Raw genomic sequence first — 15,990 nt, 5'->3', positions numbered from 1 at the left:
CCTCCCCACATTTTGTCCACCAGCAATTCTTTTTTGGCTCTATTTTAAAGTACATCCAGAAACTGACTATCCCTCACCACCTCCTTGGCTCCCATGCTGGTCCAAACCATCATCATCTCTCATCTAACTACATCGATGGCCTCCTAACTAGTTTCACTACTGTCACCCCTGCACCCCAATCTCTGTTCTCAACACAGCATCCAGGGTGACCCTTGTCACTCCCCTGCTCCAGACCCTTCAGTGGCTCTGTGATAGTTAGTTTCACATTGTCAACTTGGATAAGCTGTAATATCCGGTTATTCAAACACTAATCTAGGTATTGCCATGAAGGCATTTCATAAACGTGATCTACAATCAGTTCACTTTAAGGAGATTATCTTGATAATGTGGGTGGGCCTCATCCAATCAGTTGAATGGCCTTAACAGCAAAACTGAGGTATCTCAGAAGAAACTCTGTCTCAACACTGTAGAATCAGCTCCTCCTGCCTAACACGTTCTCCACAAATTTCGGACTTGCCAGCCATCACAATCGCATAAGCCTATTCTTGGAACAAATCTCTTTATGTATGTATGTATATGTATGTTTGTACATGTGTGCATGTGTATTTCTAAGTACACATGTATATCTTTCTATGTGTATATGCCTGCATGTATATGCATATATATCTCCTACTGGTTCCACTTCTCTGGTGAATGCTGATAGAGCTCTTTGTGTCAAATATCTTCTATTTGCCCCTCCAGGTCCATTCTCCTCCTATTTCCACCCTACTCTCCTTCCTGGGTGGTTGATCTGAATGAAATCATCAACAATTATCCTTCAGTTGCTTGTAGCCATGGGAAGCCCCAACAGGAATTGCAAATAGGGAAGGGAGTTGGGTCAGGATCTTTACTTCCCTGGTTCTTTCTCTACGAAGTCACCTTAATACTGTACATTCAGTAACTAAATCCCCAAAGTGATCCTATGAGGTAAGGGATATTCTTAGCCACATTTTATTAGATGAGGAAACCGGGGCACAGAAAGATTAATAAACTCAAGGCCATACAGCTAGTAAGTAACTGTTTTGGTAATCTATTGCTACATAAAAACCACCACAAAAGTCAGTGGCTTAAAACAATGTACTCTTTTTTTTTTTTTTTTTTTTAATTCATTTTGAGAGAGAGAGTGAGCACAAGCCGGGGAGGGGCAGAGAGGAAGAGTCAGAGGGAGAGAGAGAATCCCAAGCAGACTTCATGCTGTCAGCACAGAGCTGGACATGGGGCTCAAGCTCACGAATCATGAGATCATGACCTGAGACAAAATTAAGAGTCGGATGTTTAACCGACTAAGCCATCCAGGCACCCCAATATGCTCTTATTTCTTATGGTTCTGTAAGTTCACTGGCCCCAGCTGGGTTGTTCTTGCTTGAATTATCTCATATAACTATCATTAATTATCAGCTAGGACTTGAGTCACCTGAAGGCTTAACTGGGCTGGTTCTCCAAGATTACTTTTTTACTCCAGCGTCTGGCACCTCAGCCAGGAAGACTAGAATAAGTGGGGGATGTCTGGGCATCTCTGTCCTCTCTCTCCCCCTCTCCATGAAGCATCTCTACATGGTTGGCTTGGGCTTCCTCACAGCATGGTGGTCCTTACATGGCAGCTAGCTTCCCCCAGAGTGCATGTTTTAAGAGACTAAGGCAAAAGCTTTAAGATTTCTTACACCCTGGTCCCAGAAGTCATGTAGTATCACTTCTGCCCTACTCTGTTTGTTTCATAGGGCCAACCCAGATTCAGTGTTTGGAGGTACTAGAAAAAGGCATGAATACCAGGAGGTATTGTGAAGGTATGATATTGTGATGTATGATATTGTGAGATATGATATTGAGGGGGGGGTCATCTTTAAAGACTTACCACCACAATAGTGGAGCTGGTAGTTAAATCCAGGCAGTCTGGCTCCAGGAACTATACTCTTAACCACTCTATCATGAGGTGTCTCTATTAGGAATAAGTCAATAGCGGGGACTATTCTGGTGATTTGAGGCTCCAAAGGTTAATTAAAGTCCCTATCTCTAAAGATAGAAAATTATTTGCAATTTTTAACTGACAATCCTTTCTCTGTTTCTAAATATCCTAGTTTCAAAAGTTAAGGGGCACTTTTGGTTGGTGCTGGGCGGGAGGTGTTTGGTTGAGGGGACATGGCTTGAGGAAAAGCAGGGAAGGTTTGGAAGTACTTCTGTGGACAGTCTTATGAAAGATCATATTTTAAGTGAAGAAAGGACATAGTGAGTAGGATTGGGTATTTCCAATGGGAGCTAGCCATGCCCCAAAGGGATTACCATCCAGCATGAAATGCACTGGCTTGTAGACAAGTTCTACACAAACACCACCCTTTTATGCCTTATTACAGCCCTGGAAGAGAGGTTAAAAAAAAAAAAAAATCACCATCACCACCATTTATTGAGTGCATGCTTGCACCAAGCACTGTGCCAAGAACCTTTCATCTACTATCTCCTTCAATCCTCACATTACCCTTACAGGGCAGGTCTGACCATGATAAACAACTGTGGAAAGTTCTGGAATGTATATCACATACCTAGTGAATAGCTGAACAGTGTATCAGTATGACTTTCCAATGCCCATTCTTCTAGTCACTGAGTAATGCCACATATACAACCCTTGATATGAAACTTATCACCCTGTGTCATTGTCATTCATTTTGGGGACATCTCCCTCACTAGTAAGAGCCTCCTTGTCTCCTCCCCTCTCATTCAGGGATATGGATTTCTTTCCATTGCAGTCTTTTGTGCCCAACCCAGCACCTGGTCTCTGGTAGACACTTTAAAAATGGTTTTAAAGAATAAATTATGATTTTTTTCAGAGAAGGTAAATCTCAGCCTAGGGCTTTTAGAAGGTCTGTGTCTAGCAATCAGACTCGTATCAATTCATTTTTAGGAGGCATAAGCAGAAAAATTATCTCCACTGGCTCCCCTGTGCCCTTCTGGTCAGCCTTATCCACAGAACAGCCCATCTCTGACTAAAAAGTCTCTCCCTCCCTCCACATTTTGGGAAACACTATTTTATGATCTGCAGTGCTCATGAGTGTCTTGGGGGTGAGGGGATGAAAGAGAGGTGATATTTAGTGGCAGGGCTTGTGCTGTTTTAATTCCAACTCCCCACTTCTCTATGGGTGTTCCATTTATTTTTAGATGTTTATACTGGTTTTCCAAAGACTTGCCAACATTGACTATCATGATTTAACAAATAATATATCTGAAGAAAACACTTCTTTTCTCCAAAGTTCCTAGAGTAAGACATTCAAGTATACCCAAAAGAGCTATTGCCACTGTTGTTAAAGCTGCTAAATTATAAGGTGAAACCGTGTAAGATAAAGGTAGTGATTACATTTTTCATAAGATGAAGAAGCAATAATCTATACATATGAAACTTCACTGTGCCAGGAACATGGGACAGCAACTATTCACAGGAACACTTTCCTAACTAGGCAGAACAATGTGGGGAAAAAGAGAACCCTTAAAATTAGGAGCTCCCCTATATGCTTCTCTGGTCTCCAGCACAGAGAAGCCAACAAATGAGACCTCTCTCTCTTCCTTTTTTTTTTTTTTTTTTTTTTTTTTTTTTTTTTTTTTTGGTATTGTTAATTCTTGATAGATTTTGAGGAATCTGCAAATTTATGGAACAATTCTTATTTGCCCATAATTTCACATCATAAATTGAATTCTGGCGGTGGGCAAGGAATGTGAAAGTGATTCCATCAGTCTTCTTAATAATACATTCTTTAAGACCGTTTCTGGGTGTTTTACCTCTGTTAAATGCCTTCTCAATTTATACTGCTTTTTGACAGAGAGGTTTTAAGTGTGGTATTTTTGTGCTCCATTATTAAAGTGATAGTTCAGGAAAGAATGACTTTTTGGTCACTAATATGTTAGTAAGGACAATCTTTTTCAGAAAAACATGAAGACTTTGTTTTCATGGTGTCTCATTTTCCTTCTACTCATTAAGCCCTTTCTAAGGCTCTGCTTTAGCCCAGCACTAAAAACTGCAGGCAGTACAAATAAGCACATTTATAACATTAGGTTTTCAATCAATAAAAACATTTGATTTTCATGTGAACGAGCAAAGAAAAACAAAACAAAAACAAGCAACAGAAACCCTTTTAAAAAAAGCAGAAAACTAAGCAAATTTAGAAAAACTGGACTGAGGTCCCAATGGGAAAATGTTATCTCCTTGCTTATTTATTTGGGATTTGTGTTCTCCTTGCTTCCCAGGAAGATTTAAGGGAGCAAGGGAAATGTTTTAGTTCTTCCCATGTCTTATCAACTGAAACCTAATCGGGACAGTGTAAGTGCCCTAAGAATCACAAAGTATCTGAATTATACTCTCTTAATTAAAAAACCCAAACAAAAAACAGCTATAGTGCTCTTATCCCATTCATATGGTCCTCAAGCTTGGGTATGCAGACATTCTCTGTTAATTATTCCCATCTTTACTAAGGAATTAGATGTAAATAATATTAAGTCAAGCACCAGGTTAAATTACTATTCAAGGAAGCTGAAATAACCAGGCCTAGTCCAACAAATATATGCGTACATAAAAAAAAAAAACCCATAGTTAAGATTGGAATTTAAGTCTCTATATAATTCTAAATTCTACATGTAGTTTAAAGCCAGGAAATATGTGCTTAAGGCCAAAATTCCATTCCCCTATCTGTCCTGCTGTGGTTATGCCAGGCAAATAATAGTTAAAGCAATTTTAGAACCTCTTGCTATACTCTTAGGTATAATTAAGTGACTTAAATGTTGCGTTCCTGTCTAAATTCACTATTTGTTTTCTCAAATTATATACCCAGCACTGATCTTAGTAGAACATCATTATTTGTTTCAATTTTCACACAACCCCATGCCCCACCACTGCTGACTTTCTTCTCACGAAGCCATATGCAGGTTATTGGGAAAATATAAATCCCACCTACATTTTTAACCTATCATTTCTTTAAAAATGTGAAATCCATTTAAATTTAATCAGGCTTTTGGAGGATAGATTCAGTATGATGACTTTAACACACATTAAAATGTAGTTAGCAAAACTACCCCCAAGACAATGGTATAGGAATGTCTTTATATGATTATTTATCAGACATATTTGAAAATATAAAGCAGGTGTTGTAAAAGGGCCCTATGATGTCAAACAAAGGACACAGTACCAATTTCTCAAGTCTTAGAGTAGCACAGATATAAAATGGGTCCTAACATCTTTCACGCTTTGCATAAAGCAATAATAATCTAAGACATTCAATAATCTTTTAAAAATGTAAATAAGACTTATTCCACATTATCAATACTTAAAACTACTTACAGTGAGCATCGTAGCTATTTACACACATAACTGCTACTGGTTTTCTCTAACTCCCCACCAGTTTATAAACTCCTTGAGGACAGAAACTTTGCCTTGTCTTTTTTACCCCAGGGCCCAACCAAGGCTTAGTTCACAGCAGATGCTTAATAAGCATCAGGTGAATGTTAATTTATTTGCTAAGTAAGCTTGTGATAGTGCCTTTGTATTAATAAGCTGAAAAATTTTGTGCTAGTCTTTTCATACCTGTGTAGGAATGACAATACTGCCAAGTTATGAGTTCTTTAGACCTCAGTTTCCCTACATGTGAAATGGGCATACTGATACGTATGCCACTGACATCACAGAATTGGATGGGAATGAAATACAATGATACAATGTATTTGAAGGTATGCTGAAAACCACAAATTATTATTTTATATCTACAATCTATAAAATAACTAGTATTGATCAAAGACAAAAGGAATAAATTAAATTTCCTTATAACTTATAGCCCATTGACAAGTCCTTGAGACAGTCAGAGTGACCTTCCTCTAGGAACTCAACCACCTCGATGATGACACTTTGCTAAAGGCAAAAGGCAATCTTAGCTTAACATTATCCCGACCCCCGGGATCCTATAAATCTACGTTAACATATAAAAATTCCTTTGGAAACTTCCTTTATCTCTACCTCCAGGACAGAGTTTAGCAATCATCCTCCAAGCATATGGCCCACTGATACACATCTGAAGGGTCTCATGACTAGGCTTTTACTAGACAGTAGTAAATGACCTTTTCCTGACAACTAGCCCCTCAAGGTCCTGGAAATCTTGCTTCCAAATTCCTTAGAGACCTATGCTATCCCTAACATCCTCCCAACATGAAAGTATATAATCAGTCACCTGTCACTACCCCAGTGCAGCTCTTTCTGCGCAAGGTCTGTCCCCGTGCTTTAATAAAACTACCTTTTTGCACCAAAGACATCTCAAAAATTTTTTCTTGCCTATTGGCTCCGAACCCCACCATTTCCACATCAGTATATTTAATTCCAGTTCAAAAGAAAGAATAGTTATCAAAATGACAGTACATGGATTACCTGGGAGCCTGAAGATCTTCAACATAGGATTTATGCTTTTTCTTCTGCATGAATTAGCTAAAGAAAATTTTGCCACACACTTCTAGTTTAAGTGGAAGTGATTCTATTCATTGCTATAATTGTTCTCCCATTTCTGGCAAAGGTCTGTGACCTTCTGACACTCCCACATGATTTAATTCAGAGTTAAAGGAACCTCCACTGCCAAATTTTAAACTCCTCAAACGTTTGCTGATTTTTCCCAAGCCAGATTTCCGCTGAAAATAATAACTGAAACCTTCAATAATTGGCTAATTTCAATACCTTAAAAAATTTTTTTTTGAAATAAAGAAAAGTGTTCCGTTGGCAGCACGTATACTAAAATTGGAAATAAAGAAGAGATATAAATAATAAATAAGTACTTTGGAATTCTAATGCTGATTTATAACAACAGGACAACATAATATGAAGTATCTGATTTTAAAAACTTTTGTAAATCATGCCCAGCTTTAAATCTAAGCACAAATCATTTTCACCTGTATCTACATACCAACTGCTGTTTCTGTTAGATAAGGACAGCAACTGCCTAACACACTCAGATGCCACATTTAGTTTTAACTTTGGGAACCAATTTAAAATAACAATTCCTACGTATCTATTCAAGATTTCCCAGAAGGTTCTAGGCTTCCAGTTTCCTCTAATTTGCATAGTTGCTATAAACAAAGATTCAGCTGGTTCCACTTAACCAGCCATAACATATGTAGCCCAAGTCAAACTCTGAATAGTTGCTTTCACAAGGTATTATTTTGCTACTAACGTCTATTTTTTTTTAATTCAAAAACTGTGTCAAACCAACAATATGAATCTGTGACTCTACTATGGGATTATAAAATGAACAAGTCATGGATGAAAAGGAACAGAAAAAGTATTGGTGATTTGCCAAGTTTGCAATGAATTTATAATGAAACCATTAACGGAATGGAGATCTTTGTGTCAGAGCTACCTGTGGAGCCTCACTCCCACTCGGAGCCTGGGGAACACGTCTTCACAGGCAGCCCCCCCACGTTTTCATCTCATACATATTCATCTGTATATCTCTAGCACCTAGCACCGTACCTGGTGCGCTCTTCATAAATGTGTCTTGTCAACGCAGCAGTGAACTCCATCACACGCGCTGTGTTCTTGTTCACAATGGTCCACTCTTTTCTGCTTCATTTAGGGATCTCAGAGATCTCTTACTGTCTCCCGCACCGTCTGATCCCGATGCACACATGCACCTAGCAGGAGGACCACTGCGATAGAGGGTCCACGTAGTGTTAATACTCAGAGCTTTGTTTCCTGTTACAGGGCTGGCTACAGGTGGAGTTACTGGTTCTCATCCTTAAATCAATTCAGCTGAACTTTGTCTCAACCCAAACCTCCTCAGAAGAACCAACCACCATTTTCCAAAGTTTTATGTACATTAGCTCTCAAATCCTACTTGACTAACTCCTGTCCTCACCACCTATGTCAAATAAGTATTTTTTTATACAGATGCCCCTTAACTTCCAGTTCCAAAAATCAACTCTCACAGGAAACTAAGAAACCTTCTACCCCATCACGGATTACAAAATATTTAACAATTTCATAACCCTCTAATTCTCTGGCTTAATCTCTAACTGTACATTTTTGAGAACAAATTCAGTAAGATTAATTAGTAAAACCTAAGACTAGTTGAGGTCACCAAGAGTTGCAGCCAGAAAGATGCAGCTGAGTCAAGAGGCTTGAGTTCCAGTCACAATTTCAACTCTCCATAGAACAAGTGTCAGCTTCTCCACTTGCAAAGCAGAAGCACAACGAAGCAGCACGGAGCACCCCTGTCCTGAACATACCTTTACGTGAGTAAAATTAACCTCACTATCCAAAGAAGTTTTCGTGTTGAGGGAAATATTCGTATTATATACTGCTCAATATGGTAGCCACTATCTATATATGGCTACTGAACAATTGAAATATGGCTAATGTGGGGGCACCTGGGTGGCTCAGTCAGTTAAGCGTTCAACTCTTGGTTTTGGCTCAGGTCATGATCCCAGGGTTGTGGGATTGAGTGTTGGGTTGGGTTCTGAGCTGTCAGCGTGTAGCCTGCTTGGGATTCATTCTCTCTCTCTCTCTCTCTCTCTGTCTCTCAAGATAAACAAAAAAAAAAAAAAAAATATGGCTAATGTGATTTAGATACTGAATTTTTAAATTAATTTGGCTAATTAATTTAAATAGCCAATGTAGACAGTGTTTGGGACAGTGCAGCTATCCAAGAACTAGCTATGAAAATTTTAAAGTACTATAATTTAAGGACAAATCTAAATTTCTAATCTGTAAGCTGTATTTCCATACTGAAAAGTCTATTACAATTGGCCAGAAAGTTTGGTTGTGACAGGCAGTATTCAACTTTCTTAAAGTAAACAGATACTACCATTAGACTCTCTTCAATCTCCTACTAATAAGATGTTGTTCAATGAAAACGATTTGGTGGGGACAGCCACTTTGCGGGAACACATCTCCAGTCTGGAAGAACCACGATGAGAGGAAGGTAAGGAGCAAGAGGCAGAATATTCCTCTTCAACTATGGGAACTAGACTTTTAGGACCACTCTTGAGACTCCCATTTTGAGGCATCTCTGTGATGTTTCAATAAATTTATTTTGTTTAATTTTTTTAAAGTGCATTTATTTTGAGAGAGAGGGGGTATGCACATGCACACACACATGAGCAGGGGGGTGGGCAGAGAGAGGGAGAAAGAGAATCCCAAGTAGGCTCAATACCACCAGCGAAGAACCCAATGAGGGGCTCGACCTCACAAACCGTGAGATCATGACCTGAGCCAAAATCAAGAGTTGGATGCTTAACCAACTGAGCCACCCAGGTGCCCCTTTTAATAAAATTTATATTGAATTAGCCAGTAGAAACTCCGTTCTTGGTTTACTGACTGCAGGAGCAGGAAAATGGACTGATCCTCCTCCGGCTTTGGGAAAGCCTTTAACAGACCGCCTTCCCTGAGGCCACACCAGAGCTCAGCCCTGTCTGGAGCAGCTGCCAAGCAAGGGTCCTGAGCCCGGTATATCCAGCCTCTTGGCTGGTGCCACTACATCCTAACTGCATTCAGAACTGCTAAGCCAACTGCTTTAGGCAGAAGAGTCCATGTTTCATCTCCTTTGTTACCGCCCTTGTGTACTCCACTATCTCCTCTCTCCTAGATGCCACATTAGCTTCCTAATTGGTCTCCCTGTTCCATTCTTAACTCCCTACAACTCATTCTATACAGCAGCCAGAATGACCTTTCATTGTTGCGCAACCATCACCACCACCATCCATCTCCAAAACTTTTTCATCTTCCCTAAGTGAAACTCTGTACCCATTAAACACTAACTCCCCACCCAGCAGCCCCTGAAAACCGCCATTCTGACTCTATGAATTTGACTACTCTAGATACCTCATATAAACAGAATCATGCACTATTTGTTCTTTTGTGATGGTTTACTTCACTTAGCACAATGTCTTCAAGGTTCATCCATATTGTGGCATGTGTCAGAATTCCCTTTTTAAGGCTGAATAGTGTTCCTTTGTATGTCTACACATTTTACTTATTTGTTCATCTGTGGAAAGATACTTGGGTTACTCCCACCTTTTGGCTACTGTGAATAATCCTGCCATGAACATGGATATATAGGTATCTGCTCAAGTCCCTGCTTGCACTTCTTTGGGGTATATACCCAGAAATGGAATTGCTAGATAATATGATAATTCTATGTTTGTTTTTCTTTTTTATGGAAGTATTAATGACACCCAAATGTTACATTAGTTTCAAGTGTACAACATAGTGACTGGACAACTCTACACCCTATGCTGTGCTCACAAGTATAGCTACCATCTGTCACCATACAACGTTATTACAGTACCACTGACTGTATTCCCTGTGTGGTACCTTTCATCCCATGACTTATGTATTCCATAACTGGAAGCCTGTATCCCCCACTCGCCTTCACCCATTTTGCCCATCCCTCCACCCACCTCCCCTCTGGCAACCATCAGTGTGTTCTCTGTATTTATAGGTTTCATTCTGCTTTTTTTTAGGTTTAATTTTTTGAGAAAGTGCCATACTGTTTTCCACAGCAGCTGCATCATTTTACATTCCCACCACCAATGCACAAAGGTTCAAATTTCTCTACATCTTGCCAACAAGACTTGCTATTTTCTATTTTTTTATAATAGCCATCCTAATGGATGTGGAGTAGTATCTATTTTTTTTTTAATTTTAGAGAGAGAGTGAGAAAGAGAGAGTAAGTACATGCAAGAGGGGAAGAGGGACAGAGAGAGAGAGACAGAGAATCCCAAGCAGGCACCAAGCTCAGCATAGAGCCTGACAAGGGGGTCTATCTCACCGTGAGATCATGACCCGTGCCAAAATCAAGAGTTCAGATGCTCAACTGACTGAGCACCCAGGCACCCCTATTTTATATTTACAATGCATTTCTCACTACTTAATATCTTATTATTTACTTGTTTATTTAAATATTAATTGCTTATCTCCCCAAACTAGAATGCTAGCTGCATGAGGGAGGGCAAGGAGTTTGGCTGCATTGTTTGCTGCCATAATCCAAATAGTATCCAGCACTCAAAACACATCTGTTGAATGAATGAGAGACCTCAGGATTACTAATTTTAGCAATATCACGGTCCTCCTCTTTTTATGTTCCCTAGGATGTACAGGAGCTCGAAGTCCTCTTCTGCTACTCCGACAAACTAGAGGACTGTGAAGAAGAACTGAGAAGATTTTTACAAATGAATTAGTGCTATTCTCTGTGAAATATGAAGAAATAAAAATGTTGTCAAACTAAGACCTTGAGAGTACTCAGGGCCTTTGGGAATAGCAGAGGCAGTAATTATAACCAGGAGAATGTGCTGGGCTTCTCTGGAAGTTCTTGGTAGCTACTCATATGCAAACACAAAAGACACAGGCCCCTTGGAATAGAATAAACTCAACTGGCTAAGAGTGAAAACTATTAAGCTTTTTTTAAGTAGAAAATCAAGTTGTGTAATCCTTTTTTCTACATTACCTATACTTTCTAAAAAAATTTTTTTTCTTTTTTTTTTTCTTCCACCAAAAAAGGCTGGCATTTGTTAGTCACCTTCATGAACATGAGTTCAGGCAGCCTGAGAAAACCACAAATAAATATGTCACAGAGACTGCTTGTCGTCTGCTTGTTCTCCCTTCTTTCCACAGTTGATAGAAAACTTTTACTCAAAAGAAAACTTTTGAATTTTAGCAGAGCACCTGGATGCCTGAAATGAAGACTTCATTTCTCAGTTTTCTTGCAGCTAGAAGTGCCATGTAACTAAAAACCAGCCAATGAGATGTAAGAGGAGAGCTGCATGTAATTATGTACAATGTCCTTAAAGGGAGGATACATGCCCTTGTTTTTCTTCCTTTATTTTGGCTAGAACAGAAACATGATGGCTGGAACTTGAACACGCATCTAAGTATGGCCTAACAGGGAGAGACAAAGATACTGAGTGCCTAAAGGTTTGAAGCCGCCACACCAACCTTGCATTGCCTACCTCTAGATTCCTTTATGTGAGAGAGAACCAAACTTCTGTTTGAGCCATTGTTATGAGGGGTCTCTGTTACTGGAAGCTAACCTAGTCCTGACTCACACAGAATACCTTCAGTATGATTATAGAACCCAACCGCAGAAATAAGGTCTTCCTAGATATAGATATAGATATAGATACAGATATAGATATAGATATAGAAGATTGTTCCATAGAAGTCTGAGTTGTTTTGAGCTGATGCCAAGCCCAGCTTAACCAATGAAGTAAGTGGGTAAGAGTGATCTGCCATATCGACTGTAAGTCAGAAGGAAGGAGAAGTCAATACCAAACAATAATGAGGATAATGAAAATTATATCTCAGGCACTGAGCCAAAGGCCTTTACGTGCACTAATTGGTTTTAATTTCACAACAATCCTGAGGTGTTTGGGTTTTTTTTTTTTTTAACGTTCATTTATTTTTTGAGAGACAGAGTGTGAGTTGGGGAGGGACAGAGAGAGAGAGGGAGACACAGAATCCGAAGCAGGCTCCAGGCTCTGAGCTGTCAGCACAGAGCCTGATACACAGCTCGATCTCACGAACTTCGAGATCATGAGCAGAGCCGAAGTCAGGCGATTAACGCACAGAGTCACCCAGGTGCCCTACAATCCCGAGGTTTAAGAAAGATAAATCCTGGTCACACAATTTATCAGTGATAGAATGACAATGTGAATCCAGGGAAGACTGACTGGTGGGCCCATACACCTAACTTTTACATTGCATCCAAACAGAACATCCATTATACTTCCCCTCCTCCCACGTAAGAATATGGTAGTCAGGCCTCTGCTTAAGCACACCACTGCTTTACCAAGGAAAACTTTCACTGGACACCCTCCTCCCATCGACATTTGATGCCATACCAACTATGCCCATAATACCCCATATATAGCCAACCATGAATTTCTACTTGGTAGGCACATGATGCCTCCTGGCCATTAATTTCCTTGGATCATGTATAACTTAAAGCCATTAAATTACAACTGAAACACAACTATAATATGAAAACCAAGTTCCGTGTTTATTTTGAAGCCTTATTCACGCTCACACTAATATCACTATTTCAAAGCTACTTCTTATGACTCATTCTCTCCTGGCCCCATGTGTTGCAGTAACATAATGAAATATGTACCAGTTCATCAGACAGTCAATATTTTATAGGGGAGCATCAACACATACAGGAGCCAAGTTTTATATTAAGGCAGTGGACCACTCATATTGCCTGTCAAACGACCTTGTTAAAAATGCCCCATTACAAAATAGGTTTCACTTTATGCAAAGCTGAACTTACCAAATGTTTGATCAAGTCAACTTATATAATTGTTCTAGGCCTCAGTTTCCTATCCATAAAATGGGTACAAAAGAGTTACTTTTCAGAGTGATTTCAAGGATTCAGTGAGAGTATGTGAGTTAACTACTTGGCATAGTGTCTAGGAAACAGTAAGTGCTCAGTAAGAGGGAGCTACTTTTAAAAATTATAATCAGCCGGTGGCACAATCTGACTGAATAAAGGTCTCAGTGAACCAATGTGTTCAATTACTAAACAACTTCCCAACAACGAAAAAATGAAAAAGACTCACCATCATACTGACTGGAAAGATGATTCAATCTAGCTGATTCTAAATCCAGACTATTTTTTTTAAGATGGCTGTCTGGAAATCTGACTGCTTATCTTGACTTGGCATAATCTATGCCATTACTAACCAGCATGGGCATTTTATTAGCCTTTGTTTGATATTTAGACTTTACTGCCCTATTCCACAATTATTATTATTCTCTATTCTCAGATTGCCATTAGTGTTGGTTTTAAATCAGGAACATTAAGTGGGATTTTTTTTTTTTTCATTTTCTTTTCCCTTTTACTCATAATGGGTATAAAGTAGTCAGGGATGAGCATTACCTTTGATCTTCTGTTCTCCACTAGGAGACATTTACGCAGGGCATAGGCAACAAATGGATTCTAAAAGTCATTACAACAGGCCTTTGAAAACAGCCTTAATTTTCAATCTATGAAACTCAACTGAGTCAGGATGAGTTGTCAGAAACACATCTGCTTTAAGAATTTATTCCTTCAACAGTTATCTTGTGCCCTTTCTAATCACTAACACAGGATGCCACTAGTTCTATTAATAAAAATCTCCCACATAGTTGAGGTAAATCCAACATTTCACTATTTTAGGCACTCGCCCCTTACCTAGATCCTTACACCAGAGGAAAAATGCAACAGCCTTCCACTGTTTCCAATACCCACTTCCAGGAGAATACCCTTAAAAAAATGCTTACTGTTATTTTCCAAGTACATTTGCTATTTGGAGGGTACACTCCAGGAAAACCTTCGCTGCCAATAAATCCAGACTCTCCAGTAAGAATGCCGCCACATGTGAAAACAGGTCTGGGAAAATAAAAGAAGGACATTTAATTTGAAAGTGGGTCTAACAATCCAAAGTCAACTTCAGAAAGGTGTAGCCTATTAAATGTGGATAAAGTTAATATTGATTAATAAATGCCTGCACTATATACGGGATTTGAAATACTTGCTAGCTTTTAGAATATTTAAATTATAGCCTAATAAAACATTCAGTCCAGTTGCCATCTGTCTCCATCCTAGTAACACAACATCTATTTATCCATCCATCCATAAGCAAATCCTCCACATAGTGGTAAGAGCTTATAGGAAAATGGTAAATGGATAAACAAGCAATTGGTTAACATTAAAAAGTTTTAATTTCCTAGATGTGGAGAGATGCCTACTTCTCTCCTTTTCTGAATTCCATTGACCATTGGCAGGGCCTCCCATTTACAAACGGAGGTGGCTGGTGATGGAAGTGGAAGAGGGGATGCCAAAAGTGGGTCCCCCAGTCCAGGACCAGGGCCCTCCCTCAGCTCTGATGGAGGTGGCGAAGAGTTAACTTTCTGATGGAGGTGGCGTGCGGTTGCCCGCGCGCGCCGCGCGACTCGTTTTCCCCAAGGCTTCATGTCTCTGGGCCAAGCCGCCCGGGAGAGGAAAACAGAAGTAAAAAAGCAAAGTCCACAGACTTGGGCCCCAGTGCCTCCCTCCGCCCGCATAAGCACTAGGGGAGAAGAGGCGCAGGTCAGCTCCAGCCCCCGCCACGTGGTGGCCCGGCCAGCGGCAGGACCGGGGGCAGGCGGAGCTGGGGGGCTCGGGACCCGGCCCGGGGACAGCCGGCGCGGGGACGGGGGACGCCAGAGCCCGGGTGAGCGCGGGGTCGCGCGCTGGTTCCCTGGGCGCCCCGACGCGGCTGCAGGGAAGCTGCGGGCTTGGCTGCAGGAGAGCGGGAGGAAGGTAGGAAGGGAGGGAGCCCGGGTGGGGGTCGCGTTACCTCTCCGGGGGCTGCTGCCGCGACAGCTGCGCGGCGGCGGCCAGCAACAGGCAGAGCGCGGCCCAGGCGCCCGCGCCCCTCATGGCCGGTGTAGACGCACGCGGCTCGTTCCCACCCCGGCGCGCACGCCGGTACACACACCGGCTCGCACCACCCCCCCAGGCTCACACTCCAGCACACTCGGGCAGAAACACAGGCTCGCACGCCGCACACGCCCCGGCTGCTGCTCCCCCCGCCTTTCTCTCTTTCTCTCCCCCCCCCCCACCTCTCTCTCTCTCTCTCTCTCTCTCTCTCTCTCTCTCTCTCTCTCTCTCACACACACACACACACACGCCCGCGCGCGCGCGCGCGCACAAGCACACACACACAGACACGCAGCCGCGGGGCAGCCCAGGTATCCGGGTGTGCTCGGCAGGCGGGTGGGGGTGCTTTTAAAGACGATTACGGTGCAGGCTGACTCGACGCTTAATTTCCCCAGAGGAGTTGCTCTGGCAGCCACAGGCCACTGCTGAATATCCCGTTTGTTCTCCGGCGGCGGGAGGGGGCGGCTCCGAGGGCAAGCCGCCTCCTCTCCTGGGGCAGGGCGGGCGTCTCCTCCCTGACACCCCAGGACACACGGCCCCTGTG

The 15,990-nt window shown here is 41.3% G+C and overlaps 1 protein-coding gene across 3 annotated transcripts in view; it reads right to left on the bottom strand.

Moving 5' to 3' along the window:
- The window catches only part of PCOLCE2 (procollagen C-endopeptidase enhancer 2), a 61,288-nt gene extending 45,710 nt beyond the window's left edge, over positions 1–15,578 (bottom strand). Inside the window, exons 1-2 of one of the 3 annotated variants that reach the window (XM_042956854.1) lie at positions 15,364–15,578; positions 14,306–14,414 (exon numbers count right to left, since the gene is read on the bottom strand). In XM_042956854.1, the coding sequence (XP_042812788.1) occupies positions 14,306–14,414; positions 15,364–15,446 (192 nt within the window). In that variant the 5' untranslated portion in view covers positions 15,447–15,578. Of the gene's footprint in view, positions 1–7,519; positions 7,696–14,305; positions 14,415–15,363 lie in introns of those variants that run through there. The other 2 variants (XM_042956855.1, XM_042956856.1) reach the window with 2 other exon arrangements.
- Positions 15,579–15,990: the final 412 nt, after the last annotated feature.

Source organism: Panthera tigris, chromosome C2 (assembly GCF_018350195.1).
Source record: "Panthera tigris isolate Pti1 chromosome C2, P.tigris_Pti1_mat1.1, whole genome shotgun sequence".
Lineage (NCBI taxonomy): Eukaryota > Metazoa > Chordata > Mammalia > Carnivora > Felidae > Panthera > Panthera tigris.
Note: the sequence above shows the minus strand (reverse complement) of the source record. Positions and strands in the feature narration are given on the sequence as shown.